The sequence below is a fragment of the Martes martes genome (genome assembly GCF_963455335.1).
Source record: "Martes martes genome assembly, chromosome: 13".
Classification (NCBI taxonomy): Eukaryota; Metazoa; Chordata; class Mammalia; order Carnivora; family Mustelidae; genus Martes; species Martes martes.
This window is the reverse complement of record NC_137901.1, coordinates 93,056,332-93,070,423: the sequence shown is the minus strand read 5'-3', so window position 1 is coordinate 93,070,423 and position 14,092 is coordinate 93,056,332. Positions and strand designations below refer to the sequence as shown.

Genomic DNA, 14,092 nt, shown 5'->3' with positions numbered 1-14,092 from the left:
GTGCTAATGAAAGCAGTCTTTTATTTTTTTATTTTATTTTATTTTTTATTTTTATTTTTTAATTTTTTATTTTATTTTTTAAAGATTTTATTTATTTATTTGACAGATCACAGGTAGGCGGAGAGAGGGGGAAGCAGGCTTCCCGCTGAGCAGAGAGCCCGATGTGGGGCTCGATCCCAGGACCCTGAGATTATGACCCGAGCCGAAGGCAGAGGCTTAACCCACTGAGCCACCCAGGCGCCCCGAAAGCAGTCTTTTAAAATCGTATCAAGTGACTCTAGGCAAATGGGTTTGGGTGTTCGTTTCATACTTTGTTTAACTTTTCTGTACTTGAGAATTTCGAACTAGAGGGATTCAGAGTTAAAATATTTAAACATGCTTTCAATGAGTGATTTAGTGGTGGCATGACCCCGTTAGGCTCTTTGTGTTCCCAGGAGGGGGCTGTGACTTTATGGGTGTCATTGCTCCAAAGCCAACGTGAGGGAGCTGAAGGAGCCGCCACCGGGCTCTTCTGCCTGGTCAGGGCCCTTCAGGGTTGGTCCAGCCGGCCCAGCAGAAGTCCCAGGGATAGCGGCGAGTAATCATGTCGTGCCAGGCCCTGTGTCCGGTTCCCTACGGAAGAGGAGCCTGAGGCTCAGATAGGTAAGGAGCTGGTCAGCGGTCACTCAGTGCTGAAGTGGAGAGTCGGCGTGAGGACCGGTGTCTGTGGGCCAGGCCTGTGCACCCTGCCGCCAGGCGCCTGTCCTCACTCTGCCTCCCGGAGGCCTGCCTGGCTCGTCCAACATTGGGCGATTGATGTTTCAGGAGTTCAATGTAAGAATCCAAATGTGAAATTTAGCGTCATTTCCCATCTTTAAAAATAATATGATACACACACATAACTAATAGTTGAAATGGAAGGTATTTCCTTCAGTAAGTAAGATCTTCAGTGTCTTCAGTAAGATAACGTCTCTTCAAGTGATGGAAATGGGCGCTGTGTTTGTCACTTGCTGTCCTGACCGGGTGTCTGTCCCTGCGTGCTCAGCTCCTCCTGCCCTGAAGAAGGCAGGCAGGCAGCAAGATGCTGGTGTGCGGACCACCCCCTGGCCCGCTCCAGGGAGCCTCAGGGCAGGGCCCGAGGAGGCAGAGTGCGGCGTGCAGGGGCGCCGGCCTGGGCGCAGACCACAGTCTCCCTCCTTTAGTTCTCCTCAGCCCTGCGAGGAGGGGCCGTGACCCGCGCTCGGGGCGGAGCGGCGGGCTGCGTGGGGGTCTGAGCCCGCCGTGCGCAGGCCGAGCTGCGCTCCCCACTGCGGTGCTCTCGGGCGGCGCGTGACCAGTCAGCGCCCCCGCCAGCACGTGGAAGAGTGCGGGACTGCCAGGGGAGGTTTTCCTGAGGACAGGTGAGTTCAGAATGGGAGAATCTGCCAGAACTCATTGTGGTGGTAGGTCCATGTGAAGGGGCTTAGGACCATCCCAACAGGTGTTGAAAAGGTAGTTGTTCGATAAAAGTCAAAATATGCAAAACAAGCAGAAACTACTAAACTAGGAGCAGAAGGGTATTTCTTTAGGAATATTTCCCTTACCTGGGAACGTAGCTCAGACCCCATATTCACATGCCACAGACCGTAAGAGTTCTGTCCTGTTGACAGCCTTTGGGAACATCGTTACACCTTGGCAGGGTTGGGTCTTCACGCTGCCTGCCCCCCTCACCGTGTCCTGAGCGCACTTACCCTCACAGCACTGTGTGTACCAGCATTTCATTAGAACCTCCCCTGATCAACATTTTAGTTGTTTCTTAGTTTTTGTATTTTTAATTTTAATTTTATTTTATTTATTAATTTTTTAAAAAAGATTTTATTTATTTATTTATTTGTTTATTTGACAGACAGAGATCCCAAGTAGGCAGAGAGGCAGGCAGAGAGAGAGGGAGGAAGCAGGCTCCCTGCTGAGCAGAGAGCCCGATGCGGGGCTGGATCCCAGGACCCTGAGATTATGACCTGAGCCAAAGGCAGAGGCTTTAACCCACTGAGCCACCCAGGTGCCCCTTTATTTTATTTTTTAAAATATTTTATTTATTTATTTGACAGAGATCAGAAGCAGGCAGAGAGGCAGGCAGAGAGAGAGGGAAGCAGGCTCCCCGCTGAGCAGAGAGCCCGATGTGGGGCTCCATCCCAGGACCCTGAGATCATGACCTGAGCCAAAGGCAGAGGCTTTAACCTGCTGAGCCACCCAGGCGCCCAGTTTTTGTGTTTTTTAAACAGATTTTATCTATGAGTGAGAGTGTGTGTAGGAGCGGGAAAGCGGGGCACAGGGAGAGGGAGAAGCAGACTCCCCGCGGAGCAGGGACCCCCCAATGTGCGACTTCATCCCGGGACCCCAGGATCATGACCCAAGCTGAAGGCGGACACTTAACTCACTGAGCTACCCAGGCATCTCTGGTTGTTTCTAAAGTTTTGAAAGTGCAAACAGTGCTGCAGTGAATGTTTTGTGCCTTGGTATACTTTTGTGGACAAAGCCATGAATGTCAGATTATTGGGTAAAGGTTTTATGTGTTTGTTAGCTTGATACTCTGCAGTCTGGATGGGCTGGACTGGTTTGTACTCCAGCCGGCAGTAATGGGACTGCTTGTGAGCATTAAAGTAACAAAAATTGGATTTTGTGAGAACAAGTGTCCCCTAGCAGTTTGTGTTTTTTATGTGTTAGTGGTTTTTGTCTTTTTTTTTTTGAAGATTTATTCATGTATTTTAGTGGGGACGGGGAGAGGGAGAGAGAGGCTCTGTGGCAGCCTCCCTGCCGAGCCCGCAGCCTGAAGCGGCGCTGGATCCCACGACCCTGAAATCGCGATCTGAGCCGAAACCACAAGCTGGACGCTCAGCTGATGGAGCCGTCCAGACGGCCTGTGTTTGTGTGTCTGTCAGTCTTTGCTTGTTTTGCTGTTGGTTCTCTTTTTGTTATGTAGGTGCTATATACAGGAAATTACCCCTTTCTCATCTTTATTGCAAATTTTTTTCCCTGTTTGACATACTTTTAACTACTTCCCTGGCTTATTTTTCATTGCATATCCATTTTAAGTATTTGTAGTCAAAATTTTCTATCTTTGCTGTTACTTCTTTCAGGGTTTATGTCATATTTCAAAAGGATCTTCCCATTGGAGGAATATAAGTTAGTTCACCAGTGTTTTCTTCTTATACAAAAAGTATAAGGTAGTATAAAAAATATTTTTATTACTTATTTATTTAATATTTTATTTATTTATTTGACAGAGCGAGAGACCACAGCAGGGGGAGCTGTAGAAGGAGAAGAGAAGCAGGCTCCCCACCAAGCGGGGAGCCCAATGTGGGGCTCGATCCCACAGCCCTGGGATCATGACCCGAGCCAAAGGCAGGCACTTAACCATCTGAGCCACCCAGGCGCTCCTAAAAAGTACCTTTAAATGTGTTTCTTTAACATGTGTTGGATGTGGGCGAGATGGATGTGGGACTCGCCCCTGTGTGGGCAGCGGTGTGGCTCTCATGTTGCTCGTTCCCTCAGCAGTTCCAGTGCCGCCTTGTTGCGCGGCTCCTCGAACATGGGCAAGCCCCGCTGTACGTGGACAGATTTCTGGGCTGCATTTGGTGTCATCCGCCTGTCTTGCGCTTTTCAGTTCTCAGTGGATCTGATTACTGTGGCTTTACAGTCTGCGTTAGCATCGGGACTGGCCAGCATATCCATTGCCCTGCACCCTGACCCTTTCCCAGCTCTTTTTGCTCATTTATTCTTCCCGTCACATCCCAGTATCATTTTGAGATGTTTCCCTTTCCCCACCGTCCCCTTGCCTGTCGTGATTGTACAGACTTGGTGGCATAAGCATCGGATTGGCTATTTCTCTGTAAGAGAAAGTCATTTTGAAAAGGCATCTGGAGGTGGCGCGTGGGGTGGCTCATTCAGTTAAGTGTCCAAGTCCTGGTTTCAGCTCAGGTTGTGATCTCCGGGTGGTGAGATCGAGCCCCACATCGGGCTCCACACTCAGTGCAGAGTCAGCTGGAGACTCTCTCTCTCCCCCTCCCTCCTCCCTCTCTGCCCCTCTTCTTGCTCACACATGCTCTGTCTCTCTCAAATAAATAAAATCTTTACGAAATAGCAACAAGTAACAACATCTGCTGTCAACCTCCATCTCCTTTCAAAGCCCTCTGGGAAGTTGTAGTTGACATAATAATAAAAGAAAAAGAAGTGGGAGATACAAATACTGAAAAAGAGGAAAAAATGTTAACTATTTGTAGGTCTTGGTAATGCCTTAAAAAACTAGAGGATCAGCTGAAAAAATTAGAGTTTATTAAACTATTCTAAAATTATTAAATTAATGATTCAGAAAATGGTCAGTTTAAGACACAAATGTGAAAAATTAATAGTTATGCTAGCATGACTAGTTATAAAATTAGTGGGAAAAGATCATAGTTTTAACAATAAAATAATAAAATATCTAAGAATTAAGTTAAAATGGCAATAGGAGTGGTTTAGAATTGGGGCGCCTGGGTGGCTCAGTCAGTTAAGTGTCTGCCTTCAGCTTGGGTCATGATCTCGGGGTCTTGGGATCGAGCCCCACGTCAGGCTCCCTGCTCAGCGGGGAGTCCGTTTCTCCCTCTCCCTCTGCCTGCTGCCCCCCTGCTTGTGCTCCTTCTGTCTCTGACAAATAAATACATAAAATCTCTAAAAAAGACTAGTGTGGAATTTAGACAAATCCTACATTTTTTCCTTTGTTGAGAGATGTGCAAGCTGGTATGAATAAATGGAAGCAGTTGTTATCCCTAAGTAATTACAAATCTAAGGTGGTTGTCATTCAGCAGGGTTGTTTTTTTTTAAGATTTTATTCAGTTATTTTAGAGAGAGAGTGAGCAAGAGAGAGCATGAGCTGGAATGGGGCAGAGGGAGGGGAAGAAGCAGACTCCCCACTGAGCACGAGCCCAACGCAGGACTCGATCCCAGGACCTGGGGATCATGACCCGAGCTGAAGGCAGATGCTTAATGACTGAGCCCCCCAGGCATCCCAGCAGGGCTTTTTCTAACTTGAACGTTTTCGGGGTGCCTCGTGGCTCAGTTGGTTGAGCATCTGACTCTTGATCTCAGCTCAAGTCATGATCAGGGTCATGAGTTTGAGCCCTGTTTGGGCTCCACACAGGGCATGAATCTTACTTAAAAAATAATATTAACTTGAGGGATGCCTGGGTGGTTCAGTAGGTCAGTTGTCTGCTTTCCGCTCGGGTGATGATCCCAGGGCCCTGGGATCGAGTCCCACATTGGGCTCCCTGCACGGCAGGGAGCCTGCTTCTCCCTGTGCCTGCCACTCCCCCTCCTTTCATGTGCCTGCTTGCTCTCCCTCCCTCCTCCTCTGTCTCTCTGACAACTGAATAAGCAAACTCTTTAAAAAATAGTAATAACAACTTGAACATTTTAGGTCTGTTGAGAAAAGTGAGTGCAGGAGGACTGTTAAGAAAGTCACATAATAGCAGGGTCATGGGGAGGGACTTGGTCTGGCAGAAATTTTAAGACGATGCCAAGTCACAGTTATGAGAGGTGTGTGCCGGGACCTGCGACTGGGTGGGGAGCTGGCGTGCTGAGGGTTTGCACAGGGAGCGTGCTTGATGCAGCCTTTCTGGCCGGCAGTATTTGAACACAGCTTGTCACTTTTCAACATTGTCTCTATACTTTTCTTTCTCAGTCCAGTCAGCCTGCGGCTAGAACAAGACTGTCTAGCACACTCGACCCGGAACTCATGCTGAACCCAGAGGCCTTGCCCCGGGCCAGTGCTGTGGCCCTGACGAAGGAGTATTCCTTCCTGCGCACCAGTGTCCCTCGAGGCCCAAAGGTGGGCAGCTTAGGGCTCCTGACACATCCTAAGGGGAAGAAAAGTTCCAAGTCAAGCAAAATTCGGTCTCTGGCTGATTACAAAACTGAAGACGCAGGTACCGGGAGTTCTGGCGGAGACGTCCCTGCTGCAGACTGTGCCAGGGGCTCTCTGAAGCAGAACCGCAGCAGTGTGGCATCCGTGGTGTCGGAGGTTAGTTTGTGTCCTGAGGCCGAGGACCACCTGGAGAATGCGTCCCTGACAGGTGACAACACGTCTGAGGCCGACGGGAATGAGAGCGACAGCTCCTCCCACAGCAGCGTCTCTACCCGTGGGACGTGCGGGCTTCTGGTGACCACCGTGGGCACTCGAGAAGACTCCTATGTGGTCAATGGCCAAGAGATGCCCGCTGGTGCGCTGGGCCAGTTCCCCTCCATCGCGGATGTCCTCCAGGCCGCAGCCGCCGAGCACCAAGACCGGGGGCAGGAGGTCAATGGGGAGACGCGGAGTCGGACAGACAGCATCTCCAGCAGGTGGGTGCCGCCTGCAGACCACCCCTCCGCTGCCGGAGCTGCCGGACAGCACTGTTCTGCCCTCCTGGTTACATGCCTCGTCTTCCCCATTTCACTTCCATGCAGCTCTGTTGCCTTGTAAGAGACGGAATAGGTCAGTAACGTTTCCGTTATTAAGATACAATGATTTCCAGTGTTTGTGCGGACGTGTCTCTGAGACTGCCCGGTTCCTCCCCGGGCTGCCGTTTCAGCGGGGGTGTTCCAGCTCCACGGGGGTGTGTATTGGTAGCATTTGTAAGGGCACTAGTGCTTCACTCAGATCTTGTAACTTACTGAAAAAAACATGGGGTAAGAGGAGTGGTGTGAGGAGCCCTGCGACGTCAGGTGCCTGATGCTCCGTGCCCTCGTCCCCCAGCGTGTCCCTGGAGAGCTCTGCCACCGAGACCCACGACGCCATGCTGCAGGCCCTTAAAGACAAGATGAGGCTCGAAGGGCAGCTGGAGGCGCTGTCTGCAGAGGCCAGTCAGGTAACAGGCGCACTCGGCGGGCTGGTGTGCCGCGGCTCTGGGAGGGGCGTGCGACGCCCGGCGGTTGTGCGCGGTTATGCACACGTCTCGAAGCGGCACCCAGGGCTTCTGTGTCCTCTCCCTTTGTCTGCGTGCTTTGTCAGCCTCAGCGAGAAGTGCGCTCGTTTCCTCTCTGGCTGCGTGCCTCAGTTTCCCCTGGATCCCTGCCCAAACCCTGACCTAATTGTCCTGTGGCGGATTTCACTTCCTGGCATGGTGAAATTGTTGTCTTTGTCCCTTTAATTCTCTTTGCTATGGCTTCTGCTTTTCCCGATGTGAATTTTGCTGTTTTCTCTTTATTTCCATCCCTTAATTTTCAGTTTTCCCATGGACAGTGAATCTACTCAGTAGCGTCCAGCTCTCTCGGTTCAGGGTGGAGAGCAGGGGGCACACGCGGGCTTAGAGGTGGTGTCGTGGCCGCGTGTGTGCTTGAGTATGGGGTGCAGGGTGCGGCTCTGCCACATGCGCCTCTCATGCCTGATGGTGGTGTTTTGCGTGACGTGGGCCTGGGACACAGACTGGCCCCTCCGTATGTAGACCCGTGTCGATGGGGGAGGTGCTTGCTGGGAATGAAGGTGAATTTTGGCGGCCTGTGACTGGCGGTCCGTCCCTCTTTGGAATATCACCTCATCGATGCACTTCTGCTTCATCTGCACGTTCAGGCCCACGAATGATGTCGGAACCTTTGTTTGCTTTTACTGTGCTGCGCCTTCTTTTCCTCCTGGGATACTGATTTGCTCTTTAGTTGTGTGAATTGTGATGGGTGTGATCCTTTGTGGCTTTTCTGTAAAAATCCAAATTCTTCCTGCAGACTCTCCCTGCTTTTGCTCAGATACCTCGATATTCTTGGGTATTTGTTCTTCTGTTTGTTGAATTTGATGTTTGTCTTCCCGACGGTGGTTTCTTTTCGTGTGTGTTGATGTGCATTTGTCCGCCCATCTTTGCATTTTGGAATTCCTGTCCACGCCCCGATAGACTCATTTTCGGGTAGGCAGGAGGTGCCAATGGCAGATGGGGCCTGTGCCCTTCCCTTGTTGTCTCTCGGACGTTCTCTGCTGCCCTGGGGCCTGGGGCTTGTCGAGGCCCCACCTTCCCTCTCACCTGCAGCTTTATCCGACACGCGGCGTCCCCGTGGCTCCTCCTGTGCTTTGTGCCCCGCGCCCCGGCCGGAGCCCCTCAGAGCGCTTCTTGTGTAGTGGGAGGCAGCCTTTCCCCGCAGGCGTGTTGCACTTGCTGTCGTGGGCTCCCTCAGCACTCCCGGTCGTCCTTCTTCGTGTGTATGCGTGTGCACGCCAGTGCACTTGTTTTCTGAACAGTTGTGTTTTCCAACATCCTTGCGGACGAGCAGGTGCCCGCATAGTTGGGGCACTCCTGTGCAGAAAGCGAGCAGACTGCGTGGTTGCCCCTCCCGCCCCTCCGGCCTGTTTGGAGAACCCGCCTTCTTTGGGGAGAGCCATCATGGTAGAGCAGCCGGAAGCTCGGGCATCACGGTGCTTCACCTCTGTGTCTTGCTCGTTCATCCCGGCGGCCCTCTTACTGCCCAGGATGGAAGCGGCTCGTTTTCTGAGAGTCCGTTTCCGGCCGGGGGTCTTTGCAGGCACTTAAAGAGAAGGCAGAGCTGCAGGCGCAGCTCGCCGCGCTGAGCACGAGGCTGCAGGCGCAGGTGGAGCACAGCCACAGCAGCCAGCAGCGGCAGGACTCGCTCAGCTCGGAGGTGGACACCTTGAAGCAGTCTTGCTGGGACCTGGAGCGAGCGATGACCGACCTGCAGAACATGCTGGAAGCCAAGAACGCCAGCCTGGCGTCGTCCACCAGCGACCTGCAGGTGGCGGAGGAGCAGTACCAGAGACTCACGGCCAAAGTGGAGGAGATGCAGAGACACATCCTCAGTAAGGACAGCACAGGTGAGCGCTCCCAGCCCGGCCCGCGGCGGTTCTGCTCCGCAACCACCTCCGAGGCTTCCCGAAAGCTGTGGTCCGACCGCGGGCGGGGTTCGGCTCCTCTGCTCTGGGGACTGGCCTGTTCCGCTAATACGCTGAGAGGTGTTGTAGTCCCTGCTGGTTTATGTACGGGCTGTACACTTCTCTAAAGTAAGTACTGTTTTTGGTTGAGTGCACGAAATTCTGCACGTTCTTGCACATGCAGCAAAGGGGAACTTTTCAGTCTGGCTTGCAAGGCCTGCCCCGGCCGGAGCTCGCTGGGCAGCAGAGCTGGCCGGCAGGCAGTCACGTGGTGTGACCGCCCACACGCGGAGCCGAGGGCATGCTGCTGTGGTCTGGACGGGGGCTGCCTTTCCGAAACGCCCCCACTCTGATCTCTGAGACGTATCCAGCCCCAGGAATGTCTGATAAGGGATTATGGATCCTCTTAAACTCTCATTTTTGTTTTTTTAAGTTCTGGGAATGGTCTTTTGAATGGTGCATGTTTTCTTAAATGTTGGGTATAGTTTTAATTTTCGAGTATTTGACCGGTTTTGTTTGTAGTGTGCTTTGGGTTATTGTGACTTCCCGTCTCCTCCTTCCCTCCCTCCCGCCCTTGTCAGTGTTAAGAGTTGGCCATATCAGCACACCAGTGGGTTTTAGTGGAATTAGCAGCACGATACCATTCTGTTTATTGACACAGGTGCCATCAGGCCGTTTGAAGACCAGAGTCCTAGCACCCGCAACAGCTTTGTGGACACACAGTTGACCCTCAGTATCCATGGATCCCTAATTGTGAATCCCCCGGCTCACTCAAATCTGTCTGTAGCCCCTCAGAGCAGTACTGTGCTCGGTCACTTGAAAGCAGGAGCGCTCTGTGCAAGGTGCGAGCTGCCCAGCTGAGCAGGTGCTCTCGTACAGTTTAGCATCACCTCCTTTGCATCTTTGTGCTTTTTAGGGTGGTTTTACAATTTAAAATGAACTCCAGACACTGTTGTGTGCTCTTAGTGCAAGGAGTCTGTGATGTGTTTCATGGAGAAAATACGTGCGTTAGGTGAGCTTCGTTCAGGCCTGAGTTAGGTGCTGTTGGCTGTCAGTTCAGTGTTGGTGAGTCAACAGTACAGAGTAAACGAGGCGCCTTTAACATGTACACACACACGAAACAAGGTTGCGTATTGATCTGCTGACCCGTTTCCCCCCGGGGAGCCACGGTTCAGCACCCACGATGGCAGCGTGGAGAGAGTCAGCTGTGTTTCTCACTCTGCTGAGCACCTGGCTCTGCTCGGCGCGTCCGTGCCGAGCTGTGGGCTCTCCTGTGTGCAGCAGGTGCCCTGAGCTGCTCTGCTTCCTTCCAGTGCATGACTTGCGGCAACAGATGGCGGCCCTGCAGAACCAGCTCCAGCAGGTACAAGGGGAGCGCGCGGCTCTGAGCGGCAAGTTGAAGGCGTCCCAGGCCGAGATCGCCTCTCTGCAGCACGTCCGGGAGTGGTACCAGCAGCAGCTCGCCCTGGCCCAGGAGGCCCGGGTCAGACTGCAGGGAGAGATGGCCCACATCCAGGTATGGCCCCTGATGGGTCTCGTGTGGAACAGTTGCCTTTTTCCTCAATTAAAAAGTTTTTCTCTTTTTAGATTTTACGGATACATTTTTTTAAAAATGTAACAGGTTGGTCTTTCTGGTTTTTTTTTTTTTTCCCAAGATTTTATTTATTTGACACAGAGAAAGAGATCACAAGTAGGCAGTGAGAGAGGGGGAAGCAGGCTCCCCGCCGAGCAGAGAGCCCGATGTGGGGCTCAATCCCTGGACCCTGAGATCATGACCTGAGCCGAAGGCAGAGGCTTAACCCACTGAGTCACCCAGGCGCCCTTATGGATACATTTTTGAGAACTCCGTTGCCCGCTCATCTAGCCTACGCCCCATCCTGCGGGGCGGCCACCCTCCATGACCTTCCGATCCCAGGAGTCTTTCAGCTTCTACTTGCACATTTTTAATTCTGAGGTCCCCTCTCTGGAATTCCTGTTCCCGAAGCTGTGACGAGTTCCCCCCAGAGGAGGGGGGCTGCCATTGTTTGAATCTAGCTCAGCCCGGTGTCTGCCTGGGTCTCAGGGCTCGCACACCAGCTCCTATGCCCTGGTCACTGCCCTCCTGGGTCGTTGCGGACACAGAGCACAGCCTGTGTCACCTCCTGGTTGGAGTTTCACTGGCTCCAGCTGCTTGGGAACCAGATCTGTCCCGCATGAGCACTCTTGTTTCTCTCTGTTTTGTTGGGGGTGCAGGCGTGTCAGCCTCGGAGTCTGCACGAGGAGTGGGGGAGCGGGTGACCGTCCAGGCCCATGGAGTAACACTGAGTCCCGTGCTTTTCCTCGAGGCCTCTCCCTCTGGGCCCGCTGTGCTCCAGAGGCGCTCGGGATGGCAGGCAAGTGCCTGAGATGCACTTTGCTCCACATCTCGGTGCTTTAGACTGATTAGACCGTGAGGAGGTCGAATGGTGCCTCGGTCAGCCTCTACCATCTTTTTGAATTCAGCTACAGGTTTTGTTCTCTCTCCCTTTCTTTTGTCTTTTCTTCAGATAAAATATTACAGGTTAGTTAAAACTTATTTATTAAGGGGGCGCCTGGGTGGCTCAGTGGGTTGAATCTCTGCCTTCGGCTCAGGTCATGATCTCAGGGTCCTGGGATCAAACCCCACATCGGGCTCTCTGCTCAGCAGGGAGCCTGCTTCCCCCTGTCTTCCTGCCTGCCTCTCTGACTACTTGTGATCTCTCTGTCAAATAAATAAATAAAAATCTTAAAAAAAAAAACACAAAAGCGATCCCTGGCACAGATGTTTAAAACAAAAACAAAAAAAACCACTGATTTATTGAGTAGAAGATATAAATTACTAACTCCACCAAATGCTCTTAAAAAAAACACACAAAATCTAAAGTCTGTGAATACAAGAAATAGAAATATTCTTAAATTTGTGTTCCATATATTTTAAGCCAAAGGACCATATGGGTAAGCATTTATTCTATTTACAACATACATGGAAATTACTGTGCAAGTTAATGCAAGCTTAAAGTGACAGTCATTTATACAAGGCATAAATGCATACTTAAAGGCATATTTAAAGAAGCTACATTTATGTATCTTGACATAAGACAGAAGTGGAGGGAGGGCCACAGGCAGTGGAATCTGATGCCTTGGGAACCCAGGGTCAGCATTCCTGATTAGGAAGGTGAAGGCATTTCCTCCTTTCCCTGCTAACATAGAAATGTTGCCAGGCACATTTAAGAGGCAGGACAGAGCAGGGTGGTCTTTTCTCTTTCATTGCCTTAGAACACAGTCCCAGCAAATGGTGCCTCCTCTTCTGCTCTGGGTAGCTTCCAGTTAGACCCCAGAATTCACAACGTCTGGTCACATCCGCATCTCACAAGTCAAGAAGTGTCCACATTAGATCTGGAAGTAATGTGCGGGAGAATCCAGTCACAGACCTGTGTTCCCTCAGGGCTTCTCTTTCCTGAGCCCCCTCTTGGGGCTGGCAGGCTGTGCTGGGTACCTTCTGTGTGAGAGATGGTGGGTCAGAGGAGCCCTGGCTGTGTGACAGCCAGGGGTCATCCTGGGCCAGCTTGCTTCCTGGGAATGGCCAGGATCAGCCTGGCCAGTATCTTAGACGGGCACTGAGAGGACAGGGCATGAGATGTATCTGGCCCTAGTTGGTTAGGTCATTTTTTTTTAAAGATTTTATTTATTTAGTTGACAGAGATCCCAAGTAGGCAGAGAGGCAGGCAGAGAGAAAGGGAAGCAGGCTCCCTGCGGAGCAGAGAGCCCAATGCGGGGCTCGGTCCCAGGACCCTGAGATCATGACCCGAGCCGAAGGCAGAGGCTTTAACCCACTGAGCCACCAGGCGCCTCTTGGTCAGGTCATTTTGGGGGCAGATTCCAATCTTTGCTGTCCCTGCAACCAGATGAGGCCCCTTAGCCCACACATGTACCTTCACCGAGAACATTCGTGTAGGTCTTGCGACAAAGTGCATAGCCTTGGAATTGACCCCTGACCTCGGGACTGCCGGCCTGCCCCTCTTAGGCACAGCAGCCCAGGTGGTCCAAGTGTCAGGGTGAGTGGCAGGAGGGTGGGCTGTGAGCCCTGTGTGGTGGGGTCCTGGGGAACAGCTTCCCCCGGGGGCCATCGCTGTGTAGGGACCCTCCCTGTCACGGCCTCAGGGATAGCCCAGTCTGCACTTGAGCATGAAATCTGGCCACTTTCTACCTTGTGGAATTTTTCTTTGAAGGTTGGACAGATGACCCAGGCAGGCCTCCTGGAGCACCTGAAACTTGAGAACGTATCCCTGTCGCAGCAGCTGACGGAAACGCAGCAGAGGTCCATCAAGGAGAAGGAGCGCATTGCTGTCCAGCTGCAGGGCATCGAGGTGAGGGCTGTGCGTCCCGGGACCGCGATCTGTTGGTGTTCGTCTGGGGTTGGGGCTTCGTTTTCACTCTGGTCAAGGTTCAAGTTGACAAACACGCGTACATAAACACTGACATTATGTATGCTTACATTCAAGTGTCTTTTAAGATAATCTTTAGGACAAGTGGCAGTGATTTCAGGTTGGGGACTCTGACCCTCACGTTCATGGGAAGCTCCTGTGTCTCTCTGATCTCAGCTGCTGGCGCTGACTTGTCTTCCGCTCTCCCGTGTGGGCCTTGCATTCAGGCCGGGGCTGGGGCCGGCTGGCAGGTGGGGGAAACAGTTCAGCATGTTGGATCTCGGAGGCCTCATAGCAACAAGTATTTTCTTGTCTCTGTGCTCTCTGCTTGTGTCCTCTTGAACCCCCACAGCCACACGCCTGAGTTAGGACAGGACCGGCTGCCTGCACAGATTATGCCTGGGAGGGTGGGTGCAGCAGCTTTGACTGGTCTCCTTAGCTCTGAGACCCTGTATGGTTTCATACCCTCTCTGAGCCTTGTTCCCTTGTTCTATAAAACGAGGGTGATAACGTGTACTCGACAGGCTTGTCGGAACGGAGCGGGAACGGTGCACAACATCCGGGCAGCATGTGGCCTGGCAGTTGTGTGCCAAGGATGTGGAAGGACGGTGCCCTGGGACTGTGGCCGCTCCTCTGTCTCCCGCCTCTCTGCGGGACACGGGTGACGAGGGTGACGAGGGACCATTGCGGCACAGCAGGCATCTGCTTCAGGGGCTCAGCACTGAAGAACTGAAAGAACTTTAAATTATCAACTGATGTTTTTCCCTGAGAAACACATCTAGGTGCTGGGTCTTGTCTGTGTAATCACACCGTGAGGAACGCGATGTTCGTC

At 52.1% G+C, this 14,092-nt stretch overlaps 1 protein-coding gene across 1 annotated transcript in view; it reads left to right on the top strand.

The window, feature by feature from the left end:
• The window catches only part of GOLGA3 (golgin A3), a gene marked incomplete at its 5' end in the record, with an annotated part of 40,484 nt that overhangs the window by 6,707 nt on the left and 19,685 nt on the right, over positions 1 to 14,092 (top strand). The window contains 5 exons of the mRNA XM_080822143.1: positions 5,675 to 6,333; positions 6,728 to 6,839; positions 8,476 to 8,782; positions 10,153 to 10,355; positions 13,066 to 13,203. Coding sequence (XP_080678269.1) covers positions 5,675 to 6,333; positions 6,728 to 6,839; positions 8,476 to 8,782; positions 10,153 to 10,355; positions 13,066 to 13,203 — 1,419 coding nt within the window. The remainder of the gene's footprint in view (positions 1 to 5,674; positions 6,334 to 6,727; positions 6,840 to 8,475; positions 8,783 to 10,152; positions 10,356 to 13,065; positions 13,204 to 14,092) is intronic.